Source organism: Gopherus flavomarginatus, chromosome 3 (genome assembly GCF_025201925.1).
Source record: "Gopherus flavomarginatus isolate rGopFla2 chromosome 3, rGopFla2.mat.asm, whole genome shotgun sequence".
Taxonomy (NCBI): Eukaryota; Metazoa; Chordata; order Testudines; family Testudinidae; genus Gopherus; species Gopherus flavomarginatus.
The window spans coordinates 271,701,731-271,729,462 of NC_066619.1; the positions used below are offsets into that span (position 1 = coordinate 271,701,731).

At 43.2% G+C, this 27,732-nt stretch overlaps 1 protein-coding gene across 1 annotated transcript in view; it reads right to left on the reverse strand.

Moving 5' to 3' along the window:
* Window positions 1-27,732, reverse strand: part of LOC127047405 (fibroblast growth factor receptor-like 1) — a 143,537-nt gene that overhangs the window by 3,574 nt on the left and 112,231 nt on the right. The window contains exon 3 of the mRNA XM_050945519.1: window positions 16,540-16,812. Coding sequence (XP_050801476.1) covers window positions 16,540-16,812 — 273 coding nt within the window. The remainder of the gene's footprint in view (window positions 1-16,539; window positions 16,813-27,732) is intronic.

Genomic DNA, 27,732 nt, shown 5'->3' on the forward strand with positions numbered 1-27,732 from the left:
GCTGATTTCAGTTTGCAGGGCTTGGGCTAAGAGGCTGTTTAATTGTAGCCATTCGAGCCTGGGCTGAAGCCTGAGCTCTGGGATCCTTCCACCTTGCAGGGTCCGAATGTCTCCACTGCAATTAAACAGCTCCTTACTCCTAGCCCCACAAGCCCAAGTCAGCTGGCACAGTAGACATACCTGAGGCAGCATTTGTAAGAGTGGCCCCTCTACATGCACTAGAATAGTTTCTTTGGCATCTCCCCATTTATTCTAAAAATGTACTTGGCCGGTCCAGGCTGCTGGATCCCCAGTAGATGAATCCAACTAATAAGCCACAACAAATATAAGGCTACTTGCGTCTCAGAAATACATTTGTCAGAATAGAACACATGCCTAGGCCATTGTTTACATCCAAGACAGGGAGGCACAGCCTGACTTCTCAAAAAATGATAAATAGCCCATCCTTGGCGTCATTTACTTTTCACAACAGCCACAGCTGACAAGTGCTTCATCTCCCAAGCTTCTGGGGAGGAAAAGGGCTAATGAAATCGTCTTCAAACAAAAGCAGCATCCCGAAACAGGGCAGATTCCTAGCTAGAATTCCCATAAATTGCTCCTCAGTGAGGTGTTTCCTCTGCCAAAGTGCACAGTGGCTACCAGGAGAAGCTGAAGTGGGCTTGCAGTTGTCAGGAGACGCTGCAAACACAGCACAAACAGTGGGCTGTGCGGGGGATTGAGGAGGCGCCATTCCTCTCCTTTGCTGGATTCCTGGGATTTCTCTGGAGAGAGCAACAGGCAGGTCTGGGAATTCCAGGCTGCATGTGAAGTAGAACCAACCCCTTTGCCATTCCCCAGCCAACAAATGGGCGGGGATTGTCACAGGCTCTTCTCTCTCCTGGCTGCTTGGGTCAGACAGAATGAGATGTGGATCTCTGTTTATTTTAAAGGCCTTTCAGAAGAAATAACATTACAAATTATTCCATCTAAAACAAAAGCACATGGCCTCCCTTTACAATGAGGGTCATTTACTAGTGCGCAGAAGGAAACCCAATCATGGGGCGAGGGGGTCCCCCGCTCTTTCTCCCCCCCCCGTCAGAATATTATTGTGATGTAGGACTCACTCCTGTACAGTGCAAAACACTGTGGTCCCCATCCAACAAAGCACTTAAGCACTTGCTTAACTTTAAGCAAGAGAACAGCCCCACTGACTTTAAAAGGTTGCGAAGAAACAATGAATTAGTAGTAAAAGCCATTTGCGTCACAAAGAATTGCTTTGATTATTTGTGTGACATAAAACTCAAACCTTGGGGTTTGGCTGACATTAAAAGATAATTTTTTTTCCTTGCAAGCCTGGAAACAGTGATTTCCCTGAAATAAGGGAGCACAACACACGCACAGTCATGTATTAGTTACAAGATGGATGGAAGGAGAGATTACTAATGTCTTTGCTGCGCTGGACCTTCTGCTATGAAAAAAACCACTCGCTTCCCTTTAATCTCAACAAAAACATTTTCTGTGCATGGATTGTTAATAATTTAAGCTGTGTTTAAACAGGAGCATTGTTCTTCGCTGTTTGTCTCCTTATTGTACTGTCATTCATATAAGATGGCAACTCAAATATCTAAAGAGAGATCACAGGCTCCTGCATTGTGTAGAGGAGAAAGGTGTTGACCCGCATAGTGTTTTAACAGTTAGGTTTTCAAAAGGGTATACTTATGTTCTTCACTTTTCCTGTGGTTTCTAAGGAGGCCCTCTTTAAAACGTTAATTTGATAGCTGCAAAATACATCATGGAGGTAAGGAGGGAAGGGGTAATTTCTATGTTATCTGACTCCTTTTACTGCTCTTCTGGGCTTTCTCTCTCTCTCTCTTTTGCTTGGCTTCAGTGAGAGCAGTAGGTTCTAACCTGTCAGCGCAACCAGAGTGAAAGTGACGTTTTACAAGTGGAAGCAGTTTGAGGATGGTGCCTTGTGCTCTTAACATCTTGACATCTCAACCTTTGAGTTCAGCAGCAGTGCGGCTTACAGTGGCTGCGGCAGCAGGACACCTTAAAAATCAGTGAAAATGACAATGAAAATAAACTATGGTTGCAGCACCGCTGGAGTCTGGAAGCCGTTAACAAATATAGCAGTATCTGAGTGTTAAAATACATAAATCTGTCATCATTGCCAGGCTAAGGGGTTGTCATCCGATTCACAAAATAAAGGAACTGTGCATAATCAGTAGGGCAGGGAGTTCAGAACAACGTGCGCCTTTTATAAATTCTCGACTGCTGATAGATGGATGTTTGCAAGGGACTTAATGTCTTTAACAGGGTACGTTTAAGAAGGCATGTGAGTTTCAGAGCTCTTGGGATTAATGTTGGTCTCTTCCCCCACCCCGCTTCTTTTCCAGATTTATTGCCAAAAAGTGTATAATGTAAACACTCCAGACTTCTATGAAATCTGTATTATTACAAAGCAAGCAGCATTCTAGCATAATGATATTATTCAGTGAGTACAACACAGAATATGTTCTCTCTGTTCTTGAACACACACAAAAAAATATTTAAAAATAGGTTTATGCTAATTGCCAGACTTTTTCTCCTCCTTTATTTCCCATCTTTTTCTTAAACTGAATGCCAGAGACAGCATGGAAAAAGTACAAAACCAGAGCAAGAGAAATGAAATAATACACTTCCTCAGCATCACACTTTTTCATGGTAACATGCTTACATGTACGGATCACAAGAGTGTAAGTCAAAGAGACAGTCTCTCTTAAATCAGCAAAGGCAATTCACACTCTATAAATTAACCAGGCTGAGTGCTTCTAATTATACAATCAGTAAGCATTACATACTGTACCTTGATCTACAAACCTTCCTGCTGGGCACTTCTCAGTTACTTGATGGAGCCAACAGTGAAATGTGATTAAATGGTATTACTCACTGTATTCAGGATATATTGGGTACGTATGACTACAGGAGATATAATCTGAGGGTTCAGTCACTGTATCTGGGTAGGCGGCAACATGTCAGCATGTGCCCTGCTGAAAGCTCTTGCAAGTATTGTGCTCAGGAAGTATCCAGCCCAGCAGCCTCAGCTGTACTTGGGTATCTGTCACCAGAAGGGACTGCAAGAGCTAGTGATGGCACAGGATAGAAAATTCAAGTCACAAGAGCTGCTCCCCATTCGGTCACTGTGAAGGGAAGGAAGGACAGTGCAGAAGCATTAGGGATGCTGGAGAGAAAAACAGAGAACAACGGGGGTGAGGAAAAGTTGCCAAATCTTCTGCTGCTCCTTTAATGCTGCTTGCCCACACAACTGTCTGCCTATTGCACCCTTTCAGCAGTACATAGACACCTCTCCCATGGCAGCCTATTTAGCAGCCAGTCACAGGATCAGCACATGAGGGATGGGCAGCCAGCCACCCAGAGGTGTGGCAGATGGCCGATGCAGCTTGCTTTTATCAAGGAGTAGTTTAAGAAAACAGGGAACAGGTGAGGAGAGGGATAGACACTTCAAGGAGTTTGAGGACAGGAAGAAGAGGGGCAAAGGCATCAAAGGCTTGTGGGAGGAGGCAGAATGGGAGGGTGGAGCAGAGAGGAAGCAGAGGGGAACACAGATTAGGATGGACATCTTGGGCAGATGGGAGGCATCCTAAAGCTGCGGGGAAAGAACCATCTTGAATTTGTGCATTGGGGTCCATCATAGTGTTTGACTCCTGTTAGCACAATGTCCGCAGAACCCCCCCAGGGAGAAGAACTGCTGGGCCACCATGGAAGAGGATGCAGGCTGCACTCCCGCTCATTCTGGGAAAGCAAAGCTGTTAAGGGGCTGTCATCCCATTCACAAAATAAAGGAACTGTGCATAATCAGGAGGGCAGGGAGTTCAGAATAGGGTGAGGCTGTGGCTGCCCTCCTTGTCCCTTTTGAAGAGGTTAGCACTGCTTTGGGCATTAGGCAATAGCGGTCCTTTAGCTCAGGACAGCAGCTGGGTCAGAACTTTGGTCAGCAACTTCAAGTCCCTTCCTCTGCCCCTCCCATCTTATCCACACACACAACTTGCAAGGACCAGGAACGATCTAGGCCATTGCTAAGCATCGGTAAACAGATGTGGTCAGATTGGTGCAAATTAGTGCAACTTCACAGACACGAACTGAGGTTCTTATCCATCATCTGCATGGAGGGTTGTGCTTGGTGGGTGTTTGGCCTGTTGGTTGGTTGTTTTTTTCCAAAAGAAGTTTGAGATTAATAAAGTCTTTCAATAAAATAAGAGGCAAAATGATTTTTACCCTGAAATACACCAAGCAAAAGAAGTGAAATGTCCACCACAAACTAGTATGCACCAGGGGCTAATTCTATTTATATCAGCTAACAGAAGGAAGCCATAAACTGCCCAGATGAAACACACTTTTAATGTCAGCCCTCTTGACACTGCGTAATGCTTTCATTCCAAACAAATAATCACACAGCAGAGCTGCAGCTTGATATTTGTATGGAAACAGCAGCAGCCACACGCTCCAAAGCATCTGCAAAGGACTGTGGGCTAAATGCACTCATATGGTCTGCATGCCTTAAATGTACACTGACTGCAGCTCTGGCCTGCAATCCTCTACCGCAGGATGGAGTATGCAGGGGGAAATTATATATACATACATATATGTACGATTTTCATGCTTATATCCATGGAAAAAAATCTTTTAATTTCCTTTAAATTGTGAACAGGTGTTGTCACCTTCCAAACTTGGCTTCTATGTTACAGCTTGATGGGGAAAGAAAAAGACGTCTATTTGAAACAGTGGGGCCTTTGTTGGCTAGCACATGATGTACTGATGAGCATACTGTAAAGTATGTTAGAAAATCAAATGAAACTAATAAAAAAAAAGATTTTGTAAAAAATGTGGACATTATAGTGTGTTAGCACCGAGACACATTATTGGATCTGGAGCTGCAAGACACGTTACTGTAACCCAGGCATGGTGTTTTCCAGCATCACACACCCATTCACATGGAGTCGTCAATGGAATGGCTTGTTGATACATTTTTAGTCAGTGCCATTTTTGGAAAGGCTACAGTTAATATTGACACTGTGGCATAATAACCTCTTTCAGAGGCATTACGCAGAAAGAGCTTTTCAGCAACAAAATAATACGAGCCATATATGGATTGCAGATCCATGTGTGCGACACTCATTGAAACCACTGAAGCTGGTGAGACATTTTTTCCAGCAATATTTACCTTTTGGTTTCAGATGATTTCTCTCCTGTTCTTTTCTTTCCCAGGAAATTCAACAAAGAGGGTACCTCCACTTGGAAAAATTCAAATTAAAGATTTAGCACGCTGTGGCAGGGAATGTGTCTGGCTTTTTTTCCAGAGGAGCCTAAGGGAATGAGGTACTACTGAAATTCAACTGAAGTTGGACACCTAACTCTTTCAGGCACTTACAAATATCCCAGCCTATGTTTCTGCTGTGCCTAGACAATGGGACCAGTTCAGGGCCTCTAGGCACTACTGCCATGCAAATAATAGACCATGATGAGTCATTTTGACAGGAGGAGGAACTCCATTTCCTAGTGAAAGCTTTGGGAAGCATGGGGAGGTTTTTAGCAATACAAGTCAGTTAAGTTCATAATAAAATGTGAAAACACTCAAACGTCCATACTGAGTATTTTTCAGTCCCCTGATCAACACGATGAGTTCCAGCAGAACTCAGGCCAGAATTTGGTTTACTCTTTGTACCTGATGCATAACATACTTTCTCTTAGCAATACATCTGATGTCACATTCTCAGCAAAAGATGAGTTCCTTCTCCTAGCTCTGCAATTGGATCTGTGCAGATGGATTGCTGTGACAAAGCGGAGCCTACAGGGCACTAGCCTGTATCACTCCTTCTGCAATTACTTCAACTGCCAGGATCTTGGGTGGCGATTTAAGGCACCCTCTTCTGCTCAGCTCCCAAAAGCCATAAACAATCTGGGCTTTAATTAGCAACACAACCATTACTGTCAGTGAATTAATGGGGCCAGATCCTCACCAGGTGTTAATTGGTGGGTGTTGGCACCAGCACAGATTATGGTCACAGCAAATTAAAGATGAAAATGTTGTTACTATTTACTATAGCAAGAAGTTTCTCATTTTCACATAACAAAAATCATTATTAGTTGTGATTACATGGTGTGTAATTGTGCCCATGCTGCACAGACTGCCTTTCACATTTTATGCTGGAGTCGATGTCTGAAAAAATTAAGTACTAACTCTGTGAAAGCTAAACCACTCTTGTTTTTGAAATACAAATCCTGCATCTTTGTCAAGTGTTGACTCATGTCAGTTTTCTGCTTAGCATTAAAAGTGTCCTCGGTGTGTGCATTGCTGACTCAACACTGATTCACAAGTTATTGCTGAGTACATCTCTCTTTGGTCCCCAGAGTTTGCTAAGAGGCCAAAACCCAACTATAAATGCATTTGTCATGCTATTCAAAGATGGCTGACGGCACCTGACTCTGGGCTACAAATGTTTTCACAGCTTTTGTACTATAAATGATTTCTACACAGATTGATGACTTCATCAGAGAACTGTAATGCAAACCATATTTTACTGTACTCTATTTTTCATACAGGATTGTCTAGTATTATAAGCAGTGAGAACCATGCTAGAATAAGTGTCCATTCATACACTGCCATGGTTTTTTTCCCCTGGTTACCTACATTGACTGGTTTTTGTTTTTGCTTTTTTAAAGGCTCTTTAATGCAAATTTTTCACAGAGTCCTGTTTATCAAAGAGACCGGTCTTGGAAAAGTTGTAAAAAAAAAAAAAAAATAGCAGCTGGCCAGTCAGGATAAAGCTACTTTAAAGGCCGCATAAATCTTCTAAGGCCGCTAAAGATTCTCAACACAATCACTTTCAGCAGACAGATCTTAGACATTCAATAGCAAAACTGATGGTTCCAAGGGCTCAGAGAGGTCTATGACAACTGGCTGTTTTTAACCTCCCACCTTCCATAACGTGATTTTACAGGTCATTAGACAGACAGTGGATGAGTGGTATGGGACACACTATAAGGGAGTCAAGCTGCCAAGAGGAGGAGGATGTGAACAGAAAGGTGATGGATTCTTCACCGCAATCTTCCTCCACATAAAACCGAAGAAGTGAGACTACAAAAACAACAGGCTGAGATGAAAAGAAAAACACAAGAGCAGCTGCTTCTTGGGGTTAAATGTTGATCTTGTTTTGAAGTTGTGCTGGGATGCCTCATAGCAAGATTAAGTTGGTCATGCTGCAGACCCTAAGGGAAACTAGCAACTTACACAGCTCTGTGTGTACTGAGAATGGCAAGGCCCAGATAATTCTGCCATCCCTACCTGGTAGATCTCTAAACAGGGTAATAAAAGGGTAATAAATGTACATATTCAAAGATAAATAAAGGACTATATTGAGCTTCAAGTATTTGATCAAACAACTAAAGTCTGCTAACATTTTTATTGGGCTATCACCTGTAGCAATAGCAGCCTATGCTGCAATGTCGGTAGAGATCACAGGATTTGGCCCATAGTATTTTCTTATTGAAAAGCTCCCTGTGTTTAACTTCAGTGAAAGAGATGGCTGTGCCGCAGTGTAAATATTTAATATCATCACTTCCTATGGCACCCAGCTGTTCATTGGAGATCTCCCCTTCAAAGAATGATCCGACTTGTGGGCAAAGTGATATTATTTGTTACTATAGGCCGAGTGTGAAGGTTGTCCAACACTTCCCAGTATAAAATCTTGCGTTCAGTTATTTATAATTTTGCCAAACTTTAACTGTTTGGGTTAAGAGGTCCTGGCAGCTAGATTTTCTGAAGATGCTGTCTGTACTGAGCATGCTCCATCCTGGGGCTACATAGCTGAGCAGAATTTTCCGTGAAATTGCTGGCCCCAGCTGCTGTGGCACAAGGAACCACAAGTGAAAGCAGGGAGACTGGCTTTCTTTTGCTCTCAATGCTTTCCCTAGAGGAAAAATCAGTTTGACATGAATACAGACTGGACAAGAGCCAGACACGTGTGCAGGAGGGAATAGGTTGGGATAAGGAGTGCAGGGAGGGAGAGACTGGGACTGGCTGGACAAGGAGACTGGGATGAGCTGTGTGAGAGGGGAAGGGTGAGGCTGGGATAAGCAGCCAAGAGCAGTGAGGAGACAGCACGGGGGCAGTCTAGAGGGAATGGAGCAGAAGTTACAGAACACTTCCCTCCAGAACCTAATACAGATCCCAACATTTCTGAGTCTCACCATTCCTCTGCTGTCAGCAACTAAGTGCATTTCACATCCCCTTCAAGTGACTGGTCCACATCAGGATGACTACCTGCTACTGCTATCAGTTACTCCTTTAGCTCAAGAGCCAGGATCCTGTGCACTGGCAAGGTTCCACCCTTCCTGAGGAACCATGTGTGTATCAATAGGATTCCATATGACAGGATTTGTTTTTTTCAGTATGCCTTTCAAAAATCCTAGGAAAATTACCCACAAACTGTATTAATGTTGCACAGTCAAGCATTCACTCAAAAGTTAGGCAATGCCAGAATTAAGGTCATCTGTGCAACCTTAATTCACTTCCCCTTGTCTGTATGTATTATGATACAGTCTTTAATTACATGATCCCAAGCTATATTTTCCCCAGGGCCCCTGTGGGGTTGGCAGCTTCCCATAGGCACTATGATAGCAGTAGGTCTTGAGTAGAGTTGGCTGAATTTTATTTTATTTTATTTTTTTTAAACAGAGCAGCCCCTGCTCTCGCATTTACGGTCAGAGCCGCTATCTGAGCAGTGGCGTATCAGAGGCATTACCCCCTCTACCTGCCTTTGTGAAGGAAATTTGAGTGTGCAGCAGTTTTCACAGCCAGAAATCTGCATGATTGCACAGTTTAAAGACAAAAACAAAGATCCTTTTGATAACTACAGATCATGAGCTGGCAAATGGCCCATCTGGATCGATTCAGTAAGAAAAAAACTTCAGTGGACAGCCAGAGAACAATTTCATGGGGATATTTATATAAATAACCCTTGTAGGGTGTACAGCTCATTTGTTTTTGATGGTCAACAGATAATTCTTTGGGATAAGGAACTATGTACTTAATCACTAGAATGCTAATACTGATTAAAAAGAGCTCTTCTTCCACCGTTTATAAATCTGTCTGCACTGTAATTGCCATCCCAGATCTTGTGGTAAGCCACAAAATCTATTAAGCTTGGCTATGAGAGTAAACTGTAGCTTCTACTTCTATTGGTTACCTGCTTTTATTTCCTTACATTTCCTGCGGAGGTGGATTAGAATGGGATTCTTGGATGTTTGGAATCCAGAGCCCATGCTCAAAGGGGACCTGGATATGAGCAGTGTAGCAACTTACTGGGGTCAGCAAGGCCTGTTCACTGGGAAAAAGGATTATAGACTCTAGGACTGGAAGGGACCTCGAGAGGTCATCAAGTCCAGTCCCCTGCCCTCATGGCAGGACCAAATACTGTCTAGACCATCCCTGATAGACATTTATCTAACCTACTCTTAAATATCTCCAGAGATGGAGATTCCACAACCTCCCTAGGCAATTTATTCCAGTGTTTAACTACTCTGACAGTTAGGAACTTTTTCCTAATGTCCAACCTAAATCTTCCTTGCTGCAATTTAAGCCCATCGCTTCTTTTTCTATCATTAGAGGCTAAGGTGAACAAGTTTTCTCCCTCCTCCTGATGACACCCTTTTAGATACCTGAAAACTGCTATCACGTCCCCCCTCAGTCTTCTCTTTTTCAAACTAAATAAACCCAATTCTTTCAGCCTTCCTTCATAGGTCATGTTCTCAAGACCTTTAATCATTCTTGTTGCTCTTCTCTGGACCTTCTCCAATTTCTCCACATCTTTCTTGAAATGCGGTGCCCAGAACTGGACACAATACTCCAGTTGAGGCCTAACCAGCGCAGAGTAGAGCGGAAGAATGACTTCTCGTGTCTTGTTTACAACACACCTGTTAATGCATCCCAGAATCACGTTTGCTTTTTTTGCAACAGTATCACATTGTTGACTCATATTTAGCTTGTGGTCCACTATTACCCCTAGATCTCTTTCTGCCATACTCCTTCCTAGACAGTATCTTCCCATTCTGTATGTGTGAGATTGTTCCTTCCTAAGTGGAGCACTTTGCATTTGTCTTTATTGAACTTCATCCGGTTTACCTCAGATCATTTCTCCAATTTGTCCAGATGATTTTGAATTTTGACCCTGTCCTCCAAAGCAGTTGCAATCCCTCCCAGTTTGGTATCAGCTGCAAACTTAATAAGCATACTTTCTATGCCAACATCTAAGTCGTTGATGAAGATATTGAACAGAGCCGGTCCCAAAACAGACCCCTGTGGAACCCCACTTGTTATACCTTTCCAGCAGGATTGGGAGCCATTGGACTGTGTAAAGGCAGAAGAGGAAAGAAGAGGCTCTGGAGCAAGTGGTGGAGGAGAGATTGTCTTCTGGTTAAGGATACAAGAGATGTGGACTCAATTCCCAGCTTGAGCATGTGATCTTAGGCCCAGATTTTTAGAGGTATTTAGGCGTTGCTGCACTCAGCATGGCAACACCTAACTGATTTAGGAGCCTAAATCCTGTTTTCAAAAGTGATTTAGGCACTTAGAAGCTTAACTACCATTGACTGTCTAAGCCTCTTGTGTTTGTACTCTCTTACTATGTCTTTGTACAGTGCCTGGTAGAAAGGGGCCCCAAAAGTTTGGCTGGATTCTCTAGACTCTACTGGAATATAAATATTAATTAATAACAATGATGAAGGGTAAGAGATCTTTTCTTTCAAAGGATACAAAGAGGAGAAAAAAAGGTTCTAAGTACTGGAGATCCCTGAAGTTTTGATGAATCAACTCCTTGTTTAGCCTTTGTCAACCATCACTTCCCTGTTGCTTTTGATCAGTTTTTTAAAATAGTCTGTCCTAAGAAATAACAAGTAAATAATAAAGCAGCAATCACAGGATTTTACTTGTACTATACATTCCCGATGCAAGGTATTATTTCAGTATGAACTGTACAAGTGCCTTTTGTTAGAAGTCAGCAGTTGCTTATTGGAAACAGAGTTGAAAGCAACTCTTCCACCTACAGCTTCTAAGCTATGCATGTGAGACAGACAGACATGCACAGTTCACTAAATAATGGGGTTTATGTGCTTCAAAAAGTTACTCTCTTTAGCCATCTCTGCAAAAGGCAGATCTTCCCATAACCTACCATCATTCTTTTGAAAGGAGGGAGGGAGTGCGATACAGTGGAAAGAAAAGGTATGAGATTCCACGTTGCTGGGTTTAACTCCCAGTTCTTGTAGGACCTTGAGCAAGTCACTGAACTTTACCGTGCTACAGTGTCCCCAGATATAACATGGGCATGACATTTAGCTCCCTCAAAGGGGTGTTGCAAGGCTAAATTAAAAGGAATTATTATAAGGAACAGAGGTGAAATCCTGGCCCCACTGATGTCAACACCCGGCATGTTTTCATGGTGAAAATGAATTTTAATTTTTTCAAGCTCTCCCACAGTAAACATTCATGTGACAGGATGCTTTCTTGTTCTGTTTTCTGTTCTTTTTGGGATCTTACACTCCACCCGTCACGATGGTATCCGAGCACCTGCCGTAGTGTATAAATATGTGGCATTATGAGTAATGCTGAAATAAGATTCTTAAAGTGCTATTTAAAAAATTAATTTAAAAAAAGGACCATATGGTTCAAAAGGCCATTCTGCGTAATGATGTTTGCACTTTCCGGAGCACAAACAAAACGGCACCATCAATTTGTTCTCCATCCTCCAGCTGACAAGCTGTTGGTTTTAAAACACTGCCATGATCTCTAAAATAAACAAAGGCTCCTCTTCACACAGAAAGCATTTTCACAAGAAGAAACCCCAGCATCTGCCAGATGCATTAAGGTTCAGAGCCAACTTGAATTCTTTGAAAGAATCACACAGTCGTACCTTGTGTTGACTTTCAGACCTCTGCAGGAAAGATACTCGGGTGATGTCTGATTTCAGGGGAAATAGCATTTACAGACGAGCAATCAGTTTGAAACATAAAACGAAGAAGTCTAGGGACAGCCATTTGAGACCAGGCTACATAATAATCAACAATCAAGAATGGACTGAGCAAATACAACCTATAACCTAAGACGTTAGGAGATGCTATTCTTAGCCAGCATTAGTATCAAGACATAGGTCGGCAAATGAGCACTTGGCACAAACTTTTCCCGTTTCATAGACTCATAGACTTTAAGGTCAGAAGGGACCATTATGATCATCTAGTTTCACTTAACTCTACCACAAGCTTCGGCACCCCACTATTCAATACATGTTTTGTCTTTTTCATATCTAGCACTTTTAAATTCCACGTGGGCTCAATCCTGCACTCACTGAGGTCAATGGGAGTATTTCCATATGCTTCAGTGGGTGAAAGATCAGAGCCTAATTAGCTAGTGTTTGTGCTAAGTATTGTTATTAATACAATTTGTGCAATGATACAACTTACCAAAGCAGCCTGTTATCTTCAGAGGTTTTGCTTCACCTTCAATTCAACGTTAGTCCCAAATTCTCATTTCCTGGCCTATGATTTTTCATTCCTCCCCTGTGTTTATTTGTTTTTTTTTCAAACAAGTGCAGTTCGGGCCTGATTCAACTCCCAGTAAAATCCAGGAGAGCCTTTCCGTAGATTGTAATGGGAGTTGGGGTGGGCCCTTAGAGCCCATGTAAGTTGCTAGAACAATATCCAAAGGTTCACAGAATGGGTAAAGCACAGGCAGCGGTAATGCAAGCTCCATAGCACTCCCCCATCAATATGCCAAAATACCATCTCCAAGGGTGAGAGATTAGTTAACTCTCCATAGCCTATTCACTCTTTGCCCTTTCTGCTGAGGCTGCTAAAGTAAAAAAAAAACCCAACAAACAAAAAAGAACCAATGCTAGTGTGGAAGGGGGATGTGATGTGGACATAGACCATCAGACAGCCATTGCATAATAACATCTTTCAGTCACTACTAGTGTTATTCGGTGTATAACTACATAGTGGTAGAAGCAGTGAGCTCATTAGCAAGACATTGGGAACGATGCCTAATTACGGAGCCATGGTGACTAGGGTATGATGGTCAGACAAGCTGATGTCAGCCTGAAAAGATACAGGCGACTTTTGGCCAGATAACGTTTCGGCGGTCGGGGGTATAGAAGAGCAGTGAAGATGAACTGCGTCTGAGTGAAAAGGAGAAGGCTCTTGGTCCTCTAATTTTCCATAATAGCAACAAAAATTGTTTTACTAAGGATGAAGGAGACAAGGTGTTTCAATAAACAGAGGATGGAGTCAAGAGGAGCTGGTGTGGATGTCCAAAAGCAAAGCTGGCTCTTAGTGTATGAGCAGTTGTTGTCCCAGTCAAGGGCTGACATTACTGAAATCCTATTACCTGAGGATTTCCCTTCTCACAAGCCCTTCTACCTTGCTAAAGCATTTCCTGGTCTCTCTTCTCTAAGGGGCCTGGAGGTCTCCACCAAAGTGTGAATTCCAAAAATCATATAATTACTATTACAATCCCCCCATCAAGGTGCCCACCACAGTGCCTGCTTATATCATTCAGCATCCACAGTAAAGCTGTAACTATTTCTCCTATCCGGCAAACATAAAATCAGACAACTGTCATACAGCAGTCGTTGTGCTGACCTGGGCAGCAATGACAGAGAAGAGTTTAGTGATGCTTGGTCAATATCTGACCTCATTTACACCTATGCCACCCCACTGCCAGGCAAAATAGCTTAGGAGACCATTAGCTTAGGCGACCCCAGGCTCAGCAGCACTCCCCACAAGCCCCAGTTTATATAGGTGGAGATGTGACCATGCCTGCAAACAACCTAGCCATCCTCCTTTGGTGCTAGAAGAAGCTACGTCTGGGCACATTATCCAGGCCCTACATAGCACCCAACGGGGCCCGTTCTCTCTGGCAGGTTTCCTGGGGATGAGAAAATCGTCTCTGCCCCCGGGACACACATACAAGATGAGGCAAATTTAGTCCTTTGCCATTATCTATTTACCGTCTTCATGTCATTCTGCTCCCCCTGTTGTGCCTTCAGTGACTCATCCTACAATTCCCACAGCTGGGAATCCCCTCTTCCTGCTCTGCTCTTCTGTCAGCCATATGTCACTAATCATCTGCTCCTAGTCACTGAATTCCCTCAGCCTGTCTCTAAAGCTGCTCTCAGATCAGTTAGCAGCACAGCGCTCCTGAAAGTATGTGCTCATTTCCTCAGCCCTGGCACTACACAGGCATTTCACATTGGACAGACCCCAGGCCTCAAGCTCAATTCCTCTTTCCAAAGGAAATTTAAAAGTCATTATGGGCCCTGCCATGCTATAGGTGTGTGCGGTGCTTTACAGGCATTAAAGAATTGGCAGGCTTGGCTCCCAGGAGCTGATAGTTTTCTTCAGTCATGCAGCCTGTTAGCTTTTCAAAGCTAAGAATGTAACAATGGCCAAACTGAGTCAGACCAATGGTCCATCTAAGCCAGTATCCTATCTGCCGACAGTGGCCAGTGTCAGATGCTTCAGAGGGAATGAACAGAACAGGCAGTCATCAAGTGATCCATCCTCTGTCGCCCATTGCCAGCTTCTGGCAGTCAGAGATTTTGGGATACCTAGAGCATGGGGTTGCGTCCCTGACCATTTGGGACAGAACAGCCGCCTGTGTGCAATCCTGTCTGACTTCTCAAGTGCCTACTCTGGAGGCTAGCCCAAGCTGCCATCCATGCTGCACTTCTATTTTTAGGCACTAGCTTGAGCAGAGCTAACACGGGTATGTTTACCTATGCCGGGAATTACACCTGCCAGCTGCTGTGTAGACACTCTAAGAGACTCCATCCTAGGGGAAGGTTATCCCTGTGGTTAAAGCACAGGGCTGGGGTTCAACTCCTAACTGTGCCACAGACTTCTTGGGTAACCTTAGGCAAGTCCCATAGGAGCACATTTCAAAAGAGCTCAGGGCCAGATTTTCAAGAGACTTCAGCTTCCATTTGGCCACCTAAGTAAGGGCCAGGTTTGCAGACGTGCTCAGCACCACACAGCTCTCATTGTGACTCCCGTGCCCAGTGTTTCAACGGAGCTGATGTGGAAACGTGCCCCACCTGCTGGTGTTTTTAAAGAATTCTGTCCTCAGTCGCTCTTGTGCCTTCCCTACTCCCAGCACTTTGGCTACCGTACTGTGCACATCTCTGCAAACAGCTCTGCAAGGCACAGGTTATTTCTAAACTTTTTCTGGACAGGGATGCCAGGCGCACTCTCCCCTTCTATGCTCTCCTGCAGGGCTCCCTCAGGAGGGCCGGATAAGCAGCTTAGTTTGTGTCAGGCCAGCAGCTCCTTCCTCTGGGCAGGAAAAGTGGTCTTTTGTCTTCCCCTCCCCTAAGTGCTTTGCAGAGTGGCAGGATCAGCCCCTTTCCTCTCCCTAGAGATTTTTTGGGAAAAGAGCCATGAATCTGGTTTCTGGCATGAGTTTGGGGAAGACAAGGCAGGAGAGAGTTGGAGTTCAAACAGAGTTCTTCTGTCTTCACAGGCAAGGCTGCTCTTATCAGCAAGAAGCTCTCGGTTGTTTAAAATGAGCAGAGAAAGAGGTAGGACGTTGTGGCCTCAGTATTCATGCTGGCTAGGGACGCTTTTGGCTGAGGGAGCAGGTGGGTGAGTGAAGGCCTCTAGCATCTTCCCACATTCTAGTTCTTACCTTTCCTCCCTCTGCACCCTAAAACATGCCACGTTTTAGCCAGCCCTCTCTCTCCAGTTCAGGAGAGCTGGTTGCATTTCCTGTCAGCAACTCATGGGGACGCTCTGAGCACTGAGAACGAAGGAAAAGGCATTCAGGCCTCTTCTGAGCCCTCAGAATTATCGACTCAAACCCAGCAGGTGATCTTGGATTCCCATCATCTGGGCCAAGGTCTTGAGAATTTTGGGGGAATACACAGGCAAGACTAGCCCCTGTGGTCTCTCCTTCAAAGACAGAGGCCCTCTACACACATATTCTAAATCCTGACCCCAGTGATGGGAATTCTTTGGAAACTTGGGATCCTTACTGCCCAGTGTTAGCGCTGTGCCTAGTTTCACCATAGCTAGATTTATTCCTAGCATAGTCTGCATCTGCTCACTGCACAAAAATCCCTTTGTTGTGCCCTTTAATATAGGCTTGTTAAAATTCGTTTTAAAAACTACCCTGTTCCAGCAGCAAACACAAAGATCAGCATGACCTCTCCTTAGCACTCAGCCTTTCCTGTGTGGAATTCGTTGTGATCTGTGCCCTAGCGATTATTGCATCACTTCTGTTTATTTGTAACCTTTGGCACTCCATAATCTTATCTTGTGGCTGCTGACTGCAATGCCAGAGATGTGCAGCAGTGTAGCTAGCCTTAGCCATCCTCAAACACTGGAATGGGCCAGCTAGGTGGAGGTCAGCAAATGATTAGCAAAGAGGGCCTGCAATCGCTGCCAGGTGAAAAGAAATGAAACTTCTCCGCAACCACTGAAAAAGGCAAGCTTTACATTTCCTCCTGCAGCACTTACCAATCACAATAAGGGTGTAGTTTACACTCATACTGCCAAAGCCGTTGGTGGCCTTGCAGATGTATGTCCCTGCGTCTTCGCTTTCCACCTCCTTGATTTTCAGTCCTTGCTGCAGGATCCGGAACCTTGTCCAGCCACTGTGGATAGTCCGTCCATCTTTCATCCACATAGTCAGAGGTGGCGGGTCACCTTCTACCGGACACAGTAGCTTGATGGTTCTTCCTAACCTCACAGACTGCCGGTGGATCACTTTATCAGCAATTCTGGGTGGGCCTAACAAAGAATGGAAAGAAAAAAAAAAACCATAATTGGAACCAGTTCTGTCACCGTAGTATCTACAAGCCACCGGTCATGAATAGGGACCCTGTACAAATAGAACAAAAGTTACTTATTGAAAAGAGATTACAATCAAAGTGAAAAAAACAGACAACAGATACAACAAAGAAGATATCAGCCCATGGAAGGTTTGAATCCAGAACTTAGACATTCTTATCACCTTGTTCTAACCAACTGCATTAATCTGCCAATGGCAATCAGCTGTATTTCTCTCTTCCTTCCCTCCTCTGCCCCAGACCTCCCCCACCTCTTTTTTTATGTCATGGGGAACTAGTTCCCAGATACCCAGACTACTGGTTGTTTTAGCATAACAAATCCTGAAGCCAAAATTAGTAACAGCATTGGTACTTAAAACAAGGAGTTATAATCCTTTTATGTTTATATGTATAGCAATTCCCTTTAATAGTCACCAGATGGGTTTTGTCAGCAGCAGGAATCATAAGAATACACTAGTATGGTTCTAGAACACAACAAATTTGCTGGGTAGCATTTACTTAATGACAAGGTGCAGAATATCCTGACATGTTAACATCGCATACATGCAAAATGATGAATTTTGGGGATATTTTTATCCATTGCCTCGATCTTCCCTTGACAAGTTCATTGGACTAGCCTGACTGCTGAATGTTTGCTGCTGGTACAAGGCGATAGTTTCATGCATAACAAGGTGTCCTGGAATGTGGCAACATGTACACACTGTGCTGCACGATAATGATAAATACAAGGGCAGGCCAACCCGTTTTGGGGCGGGGGAGGGGGACTGATAAGGTCTCCCACACCGTGAGCTGTCCCCCCATGAGAGAATCAAATTCAAAGCTGAAATGTTCAAGTATATTTCTTCATTTAATTAAATAATTGTCTTTATTGGATTCATTGATTTATTAACTTCTATAGCCCCTACCAGTATAACAGCCAGCCTCTTTCTCAGAACATTTCAAAAATAGCCGTGATCAATAAGTGCTCTGTTCCTGCCTAAGGACACACTTGTTTTAACAGGGCCTGATGACTTGAGGTGCTGAGTGACCTCAATCCTCACTGTGCTTCAATGGGTTTGAGGCTGGTCATCATTTCTCAATAGCGGCCCAGCGCCTTAGAGGACCCAACCCCTATGGGATCTGTGCTGGAGTCCTCTCTCATGCTGGAACACACTTCTTTATAAGAGCAAATGCAATGAGACTCTCTGCATGAGTGTTTATCAGCAGGAGTAAGGTAGGCTCCATAATCCAGACCATAGTGACTACGGGCCATATTCTCTCATGCTTATTCATGCTGGTGGGAAGTGAATAAAGTTGTCAGGACCTAGCCCTAAAATAATGAATTGGTTTAATCAAAAGCCAGATGAAATCAATTAAAGGCTTCACGTCAGGCCCTGGAGTTCAATAGATTTGGGTTCTGGTGAACTGCCAAGAGTGAACAAGTCCCAAAGGCTGGGACCCTCACCTGAGAGCATGTGTCCTGGAAAGCCAAATTCCAGACGATGGCAGTTAGAACACACCTCAACTGTCACCTGCTGTAAGCAGGCCAATAGGAGAGGTGGTCTCTCAAGTAATATTGCCCCCCTGATTCCGGAAGGGATGTCAAAATACTATAAGAAAAGCTGCCATTGTGTGTTTCCAGCAAGGACCTTAAGGACTGGAAGTCTTGCAAGCAAAGCTTTTCTTGTGAGAAACTCAAAAGTCCAGTCAATTTTTACAAACTACAAAGGTGTGGATACTTTGGAGAAGCTTCAGAGAGTCATCAGAATTTTTGAAGGCTGATCTGAGTCTAACCCCATTTCCAGACATTTGGGGGATTCTCCCGTTGTCAGTGATCAGTTACGGGCACAGGCTTTAATGGAGCTACACCAGCTGAGGACCTGGCCCCAAGTTCTGCCACCCTTCCTCACATGGCATAGTACCTTATTTCACGAGTAAGGGGGGGCAAAATCCACACAAGTTTACATGCTAGCTGACATCTTTCATCAAATCTTAGAGTCCTCTTTTAAAGTTAAAGGCAGACTCTGCCACCTTACTCAAACCAAGTCAAACCTCAACTCCATGAGTTACCACACTGAAATCAACTGCAGAGCAAGGTACTTCTTAAAGTGAGCACAAGTGTCAAAAACTGACCTATAAGTAGTGTTGGGGAAGAATGTGTGGTACAGGGCAACTGGGGACAGTGGAGAGGGAATCGGGCCCTCCCAGCAGTGTCTTCTTCAAAAACCTTTTCCTGCCAACATTCAACTTGACTCCTGACAAATTTTTAGGCTGGGAGGAAAAAAATAGTTTCCCAGTGGTGTCATGAGGCTTGTTGCAGGCACACTGCACATGCGGTTCTCCTGATGGCAAGCGGTGTTGCCTCTGGATCTGTCACATGATTCGGTCAGTGATAAGCTTGGTCCTCCCCGAATGCCATTTTCCTCTGACTGACCTTTCATTCTGAGGAATTTTTGGATCGCTCCCCTGTCATAAGAGCTATACGCAGACCTTTTTGGTGGTCTAAAAAACAGGGAACCTTTCCCAGAGCCTTTCTTCCTTTAAAAAAATGCCTGTGCTGTACTCTAAACCTGCCCCACTTTTAAATTTGCCCCTCAAGTGCTTCCCCCCACAACCTTCCACATTAGGAGGAGGAATAAAAATGTCCAATTTCTTTTGCAGCTATGCATTTCCCTGTGTGCAGCTGCATGCTGTTCTCAGAAGGATGCAATTCCAGGGCATGGAGGCGTCCAATGCAAGCTAAAAGCATGTCCCTATGTGTTTGACATAGTAAACAGTCCCATTTGATTACCTATCCTCATTAACAACTTTCTGTGTAAGCAGCCCTCTCTCTCTGGAATCATCATATACCACAAGCTTCAGAGGCCCTCACACGCTCATGGCTGTCACTGTGCTGCAGAGAGCTGGACCTCCTAGAGATGTTTATGGCAGAATCACATGTTGGTGTTCTGTCATGGGTCTCTGTATCTCTTTTTAATGTGCAGGAATCTACTGGGTCTTATTTCACCACATATTTGCCTTGGGACTGCAATGGTGACGGATGAATGCTTTTCAAATTGAGATGCGCTTTGGCACACCTCACAGCAATGTTTGTCCTTTGGTATTTTTGGGGAGGAGATAGGGAGAGGTAAAACATATTTTGCAAAGGGACCACCCAGAACTTCTCATATGCACCGAGTGCCAGTTACACAGACTCTACTGAGCCAGGCAGTTTGTACCATTTTACGGTCGAGATCTCAAATCTTTCCAATAGAAATGAAATCTCTTCTCTGAAAAGGTATATTTAAGAAGCCCTTAGCTGTTCATGTGCTGCTTGGGAGTAGCTAAGTCCTGCTTCTATCTCATAGCTCAAGTCCAGTGTAGTTCCATCTTCCGTTAACTGAGCACTGAATAGAGATCTGGTGAATAATGGATTTTTCAGGGTGTGGCCAATTTTGAAATTGGGGGGGAAAGGGAGGGGAAGAGCGTGCATAATTTTGGATTGAACCTAAAACAAAACTTCTTCAAAATATTTGGCACATTGAAAAGTAATAAATAAATAAATATTTTGGGGGTCAAACTAAAGATTTTGTTTGAACCAAAATGTAGCCTTTTATTTTGATTTGAGTATTTCAATGTAGTTGAACTGAGAGTTGTTTAGAATTATAAATCCTCAAAATGACTTGTTTCAATTCCTTCAGGAATTTGGTAAAAAATGACACCAATTCATGAAATGGTTTGGTGTTGTTGAATCTTTGTTTTTCATCAGAAAATAATTTTGGTCGAAAAGTTTTGCCCAGTCTAACTGAATCCCTCCAGTAAGCCTTGTATTGCTGAGCTCCCTGCCCCAATCGCTAATGAGAGGGGACACTAATGAGCTGCCTTACCCTGCACCCCACAAACAATTCAGCAACTGGCCTCCTTAGGGATTTGAGAGGATCAGCAGCAAGAGACAAACTGAGACAGCACCACAGATGATTATCTTATCTTCCTTAACTGCAGACAAGGAGTTTGATCCTGCAAGGTGCTGCTGGGTGCTTCCAAGAGGTGCTGAAACCTCTGAATCCCCATTACAGTCAATGGGAGCTGACGGTACTCAGCACTTTTCAGAACTGGTCCCTACAAGAACCGGACGCAATGTATGCCAAATGCTGTTGGTGTGAGAGCCTTCTCCTCTGCAGCTCCTGCAGTGTGGAAGAGACTAGATTAGGCTTTGTCTACACTGGCAAGTGAAAGACAAAATTTTGTTGTTCAGAAGTGTTAAAAATCACACACGCACCCCAAAAGACAAATGTTTTGTCGACAAGTGCTGGGGTGAGCAGCTCGACAACGCTAATGCCACTCATTGGGGGTGGAATTGTTTTGTCAGCAGGAGAGCTTAATAGGTTTAAACCTGAATTAGTAATTTTGTAATTGCATGTAAAAATCAGGAAGATTATGGAAAATTAGGGTTAGCATCTCTGTGGGTATGAAAATGATGAGACCTCTAGGCAAGGTAATTATTCCACTACAGTTTCAGTGATGTAAGCCATCTGCCCCAGCCATATATACGGTGCCACAGCTTCGGTCATAACGGGTCTTTTTTGCCCCCATTCATGCTCTGCCTAGATATTTACATTTTCCATTTTAAAAGGTTGATCCCAATGGCTATTGCTATTAACACATCATGTTAGGGACGGTGCAGATGAGTCCATAGAGTCATTCATAAATTTTAAGGCCAGATGAGATTAGTATGATCATCCAGTCTGAGCTCCTGCAAAAGACAGGCCACAGAATTTTATTCAGTTACTCCTATATTGAGCCTAGTAACTGGCAAGAGTTGTTTCCTTAATTTCTCCCCCTTCCCCGCCCCCAGTTTCACAAGGCATCTCTGGATCTGTGAGGAAGGCGTGAAAAGAATGTGGCCTCCTCCATCTGTGCCTCAATGTTACTCCTTCTCCAAATAGAAACTAAATATACATTTTCTCTATAACATTCAAACCAGTGTAGTTACTAGAAGAGATGGTTCCGGAGTTCCAAGGCCCAGCATGCAACCAAGTTGAAAATATAATTTAAATAATCCCTTCTAGATCCTTCATTTTGCACCAAGTTTTTTTGTTGTTGTTTCTAGTTTACACACACACACACCAGACCATCCCAGAGAGACACAAACGTTTGTTGTTTAAATTAATGCAAGCACAGAGGAAAATTAACATTGCTGCTTTTGTTTAAAGATTTCAACTCATATATATGCAGACATATGCGCTGATTTATTTGTCTCGTCTAGGAATACAAGCAGCTGGAATCTCCATTCTGTTCCATTTTATAAAGGGACAGATCTTACACCTGTCTCACTGAACAGCTGGGCAATTTTCAATTTATATCCTACTATAGTACGCTCTACTATCCTATACCATAGAAACAGTTTTACTTGCTGCTCTGCTGATGACATTGCTTCACAAGCATTCCATTTCCCCCTCCTCCCCCGTCGTTGCAACAGCCTCTGAGCTGCTGGCGGTTGTTACTTCTTGATAATAGAAATTATGTTTTGCTTTAGTGAGTAGCCATTTCTGGGAAACAGTGAAAACAACTTGTAGAAAAGTATTTAAGACATGATGGTGTAGTGTCCCGGGGTGTACTGTCTGCATTTCTCACAGGCAAAAAAGCTCACACATGTAATTTCGTTTCCTTGGACTGAGCTGCAAAGTTCATGCACTCCTTTGACTCATACATGTACTAAACATGATTGATGGCTCTCTGTGAAAACCCTCTCAATATATGGTGTTTTGATAATGACTTGAACCTAGCGCAATAATTTAGTAACACCTAGAAGTAAGGGCTAAATGAGTTCCCACTCCACATTCCTTACTTCTCATGAACCCCTTTTACAGCTAACCTGGGGTGGAGGTGCCACTCCTACAATATTTGGACTCGGCCCTGTTATTCCCTGAAATACTCTTACTCACATATGGCGAACACACGAGTGCTGAGCCATGTCCTAGGAGACCATTTGCCATGATACAGTTCAAAGTGAACTTTATTAACACATTAAACATAATTACAAAGAGGAAATTCCAAAGAAGGTCAACCAGCTTGGACAGTTTCTTGGAATAGAAAGTAATTTACAATATCCATGTGATGTATTGTAAAGTTTATAAAGAAGTTAAATAAGTTTTAAGGGCCCCATGGGTTACGTATCTTTTATTATTTAATACTAAACATTCACTTTCCAATAAGATAAGATTTCTTTTGAAGTCCTATGCTAGCAAATTAGCAACCCTTTCTTATATGGGGCACTCAAATAACCCGAACCTTAGAAAAACAAACAAACAAAAGGAGCGTAGGATGTAGGGAAGGAACATCATATACACAATCAGTATGTGATCAGCCAGTGAAATCCACCAATAAGGACAAAATGGTAGTGATAGACAATTGCCAGTAGCCAAAATACATCTTTTCCCATAAATACCGTCTTCTAAATCAGCATGTTTGCATAGGTATGTACACCTTACCCACCACTGTAGTATCTGAGCTCCTTATCAAATTATTTCAAGTGCAAACGGCCTATACAAAACCTGAGTTCTCAACTTACTCACACCCCAGTAGCTGCTTCTAGGTGCCACTTCCTGTTCTTGCTGACTGGCTTTGGGAAAGCTGGGGAATTCCTCACTTACAAAGCCTGATTGTACAGCACTGACTCATGTTTAGATGAAACTCATCCCTGTGCAGAAAGCCAACACAGGTCCTATGCACCACTTAAAGCCTCTGCAAAAGGCCTACAGGTCCCTGCCCCAAGGACTGTATGATCTAAGGACAGGGTGAATTTTGTGCTGACTTCTGCACAGAGGTGAATTTCACCCAATAGTGAGCACTTTCTCATGTGAACAGTAGAAATGGTCAACAACAACAACAACAAAAGGTGGAGAGGGTTGTTAAAAGTAAAACTTTTCCATAATGTTTGTTGTTGTTGACAGTGATTAACCATTGGAGCAAACCACCAAGGGAAGTGATGGATTCACTAGCTCTTGATGTCTTCAGTCAAGACCGGATGCCTGTCTGGAAGATATACGTTAGCAAGAACCTACTGAGCTCAATACAAGGGGAACTGGGGGAAATTCTTTGGCCCTTGGCATGCAGGAGGACTTCCATTTATTTTCGCAATATACAGGGACTTGCGCTTAGCTAATTGCTGGGGGGAGGGCTAGCTCAGTGGTTTGAGCACTGGCCTGCTAAACCCAGGGTTGTGAGTTCAATTCTTGAGGGGGCCACTTAGGGATTGAGGAGGGCAGGAATCAGTATTTGGTCCTGCTAGTGAAGGCAAGGGGCTGAGATTCTATGACCCTTCAGGGTCCCTTCCAGCTCTAGGAGATAGGTATATCTCCATTATTATTTTTTTTAATAGATGAGCTAATGGTCTCTTCTGGCCTTAAAATCCATGAATCCAGCAATCATTTTGGACAAACATGTTTGTGTGTTTTTTCCAAAGACAAAAAGCAAAAGTTTTTGGAAACCAAAATGAAAAAACAAAATGTTTTGCAGGCGGAAAAAAAAACTTATTTCCACACCAGCTCTAGTGAGTAATCTCATTGACTCTGCTGGGACTAATAAACTACTGACTAACACTTCTTCATCTAAGTCTACACAGTTTATGGCTATGCAGTAGGAACGTGATTCAGTGGAAATATTTGCTGATTATTTTTTTCATGCATAAGATGACAAGTTTCTCTTCTCTACGACATCCCTGCAGCAGAAACTGCTTCTCTGAGGAAATGTATATTTACTGATAGCACAAGAAGTACCTGCCATATTTTTACATGAGTAATAACCGGCCTTCTGAGTTGCTTCTGCTCATCAATTTTCTAGACTGGTAGCTCCAAAAATAAGAGGGGGTGGAGAATATTTGGGGAAATGTCCCATTCAATTAAGTCCCTTACATATACATTGCCCTGAGATTTTGTAAAATAGTTATTGTGTATTAAACAACTGGCACTTAATTATTGCATCGATTTATTGCAGTTCAGCAACAGTTGGGGAGAGATATATATCTTATATGCTTTTTAAATCCTCTGAGCACACATTTTAATAATGGGTTGGTATTTATTTAACATGCAATTACCATCTTATTAAATTAAATGTGCATTGGCAACACTCAATTTCAAGTGTTGCTGGAAATTTTTGCAGCCGTGAAAATGGTAACTTTATCCATAGGCTTTGAGGCAGCGAACACAGAGCAGAGTTAGGGTTACTTCCAATTACTTTGGAGGAGACAGACATCTTACACTAGAATGCTTCCTCTTTTAGTGTAGGGGCAAAGATGCCATTTATTGTTTCTTGACCGCCATCAGTGGGCGCAGCATTGTGCCAAACAGAGGACTAGAATCTTTGCCTGAAAGGGCTAAAATTCAACTTCAGATACATAACACAATGGATGGCCAGCAGGTGCTGTTCTGAGATTAGATACCACAGTGATCTAACTGTCTAGGCAGGTCGACCTATACCAGTGGTATTCAAACTGTGGGTTGGGACCCCAAAGTGGGTCACAACCTCATTTTAATGGGGTTGCCAGGCTGGCATTAGACTTGCTGGGGCCTGGGGCCGAAGCCAAAGCTTCAGCCTTGGCTGGTGGGATCAGGTTACAGGCCCTTGCACAAGGCTGAAGCGCTTGGGGTTTTGCTTCCCTGCCCAGGGCAGTGGGGCTCGAGTTTTGTCTTTGGTCCCCCCGCTAGGGGCAGTAGGGCTCGAGTGAGCTCAGGCTTCAGTCCCCTATCCTGTGGTTGTGTAGTAATTTTTGTTGTCAGAAGGGGGTCGTGCTGCAATAAAGTTAGAGAACAGCTGATCTATACTATCCAGCCTTCTTATTAATATTCACATGGCCAAACTATTCTGAATACAATAACTGGGCTTTGTCGGGGAGCGGGGGGCGGTTAGAAATGTTATTGAAACAAATCTGTAAGGTTTGGAAATGTTTTGGATAAGTGTTTATTTAACCTCCTGTTTCCAGCCAGGATAGAAAATAGTTTAAATATCGCTAGTAAAGATGTTCTTCTGGCTTCAGTAAGACAGAAAGAGAGAAGTCTCACTAAAAATCCTGTTCTCCCAAGACTGTCAGCCCAAGAGCCCAATGCTGTTACTACTGAAATCAACATCCAAACTCCCATAGACTTTAGTGGAAGCAGTACCAGGCACCGTTTCTGCAAACTCAAGAGACCCGCATACTTCCCATCAGCTTTGGTTCAGACCTAAATTGAAGCTTTCAAGGTTAATCTAGCTTAAATTTAGCATGTGCGCTACTGTGGTCCACTTCGCTAATTGCTCCCCAGCTAGGCAAATCCTTGTTTGTGCATCCAATGAACTTCCCAGCCAAACCTCCCCTAACGCCAAGACTTTCAGTAAGACAAACTAGACACATTGCAGAGCACAGTTTCATTCACTTACTCTGTAACAAAACAAAACAACCATCATATTCACCAGTCACAGCCATCTCCAAAACCTATGGCTTTAAACAAAGGCATTTACTTCCATGCCTTTACAATGCAAACCAATTTCTTGTTTGCTCCCATGCATTTATGCAGTACCCCATCGCCTAATCAAGTGATGCCAGGATTCATGTGTGTAGTAACATGGATTCCCCTTGAACTTATGGCAGTCAATGTTTAACCCAGTTTGAGAACAGTACAAGGTTTAATAAGTAATTAGCCATTTCCCCTATAGAGAGACACTGCAGTGTGAGCCGTACAAGCAGGAAATTGTAAGTGTCATTGTTTATGTCTGCAGGGCAACAGAAACCACTATGGTTGACTCAGTGCCATATTCTTGAATGATGTGAGTTATACTTGAAAATAATTGGTTTGCCTTCATGTTATCCCACAATGGAGAGTATCCATCCATTTTCCTCAATGTCTTTCATTCAAAATATGTATTAGATTGGACTGACACTGTCCTGTCTGATTGTGAAGCCCACTCACCTGTCCCAATAATTATGGTGGGAATGGACCACACAGCCTGTGCCAGAATGCTCATTATCTCAAACACGAGACACTGGTACTGGGAAATTCACTGCAGCATCTGACACAGAGTGGCTGTTCTGAGAACAGAGGCCTCTGTACGCAATGCACAGTCAATCAGCACGTCAGACCAGAGATAAGCCAGAAAGCAAGTTACCTAAAACAGATTCAACAGAGAGTAGAGCTGATCAGGAATTTTTCAATTAAGCTTTTTTTTTTTCTGGGGGGGGGGCGCAGAAAATGCTGATTTGTCAGAAGTAAGCCTGTTTGCAAGAAAAAATGTTCACAAATTTCTCATTTCAAGAACATTATACAGGAAAATAGTTACAAAATTGTCAAAATGGGATTTCAAAACTAAAATTTGGGAGGGATGAGGTTCCAAATGTCCATTTGTTTTAAATTTAAGCCAAGAATACGAATTACTTTTTAAATGAAAAAGTCAAAATTTTAACAAAATGTTTCAACGGACCAGACCTAAAATTTGTATTAAACGGTGAGATTGTGAAAATTCTCACGACTTTGGGTTTTTGTCCCGAATTAGAACAGGAAAAAAATGTGGAAATCTTGAAAGTTTTCCCAGGATGAGAAAACGTTTCCTGCCCAATTCTAGTAGAGAGAAGTGGCTCCAAACATCCCTCCAATTTCACTCTAAAAGACTGTAGTATTATAAAGTTCTAGAAAAGATGCCACCAGCCACTGTGCAGAGTTCATCCAACCAAAACAACTGGTTTCCTGAGTCCAGACTATGCTTGGTGTGATGGGAGGAAAGCAGAACTTCAGATGGGCTCTGGCTCACCAGAACTATATGCTCAGACACTGTCATGAAGAGGGTAGTTTAAGGGCCTATATAGAATAGAATAAGCTCCTGCACATATTTTCCAGAAGTGGAAAATGCCTAAATCTAACTTTAAAAAAAAATG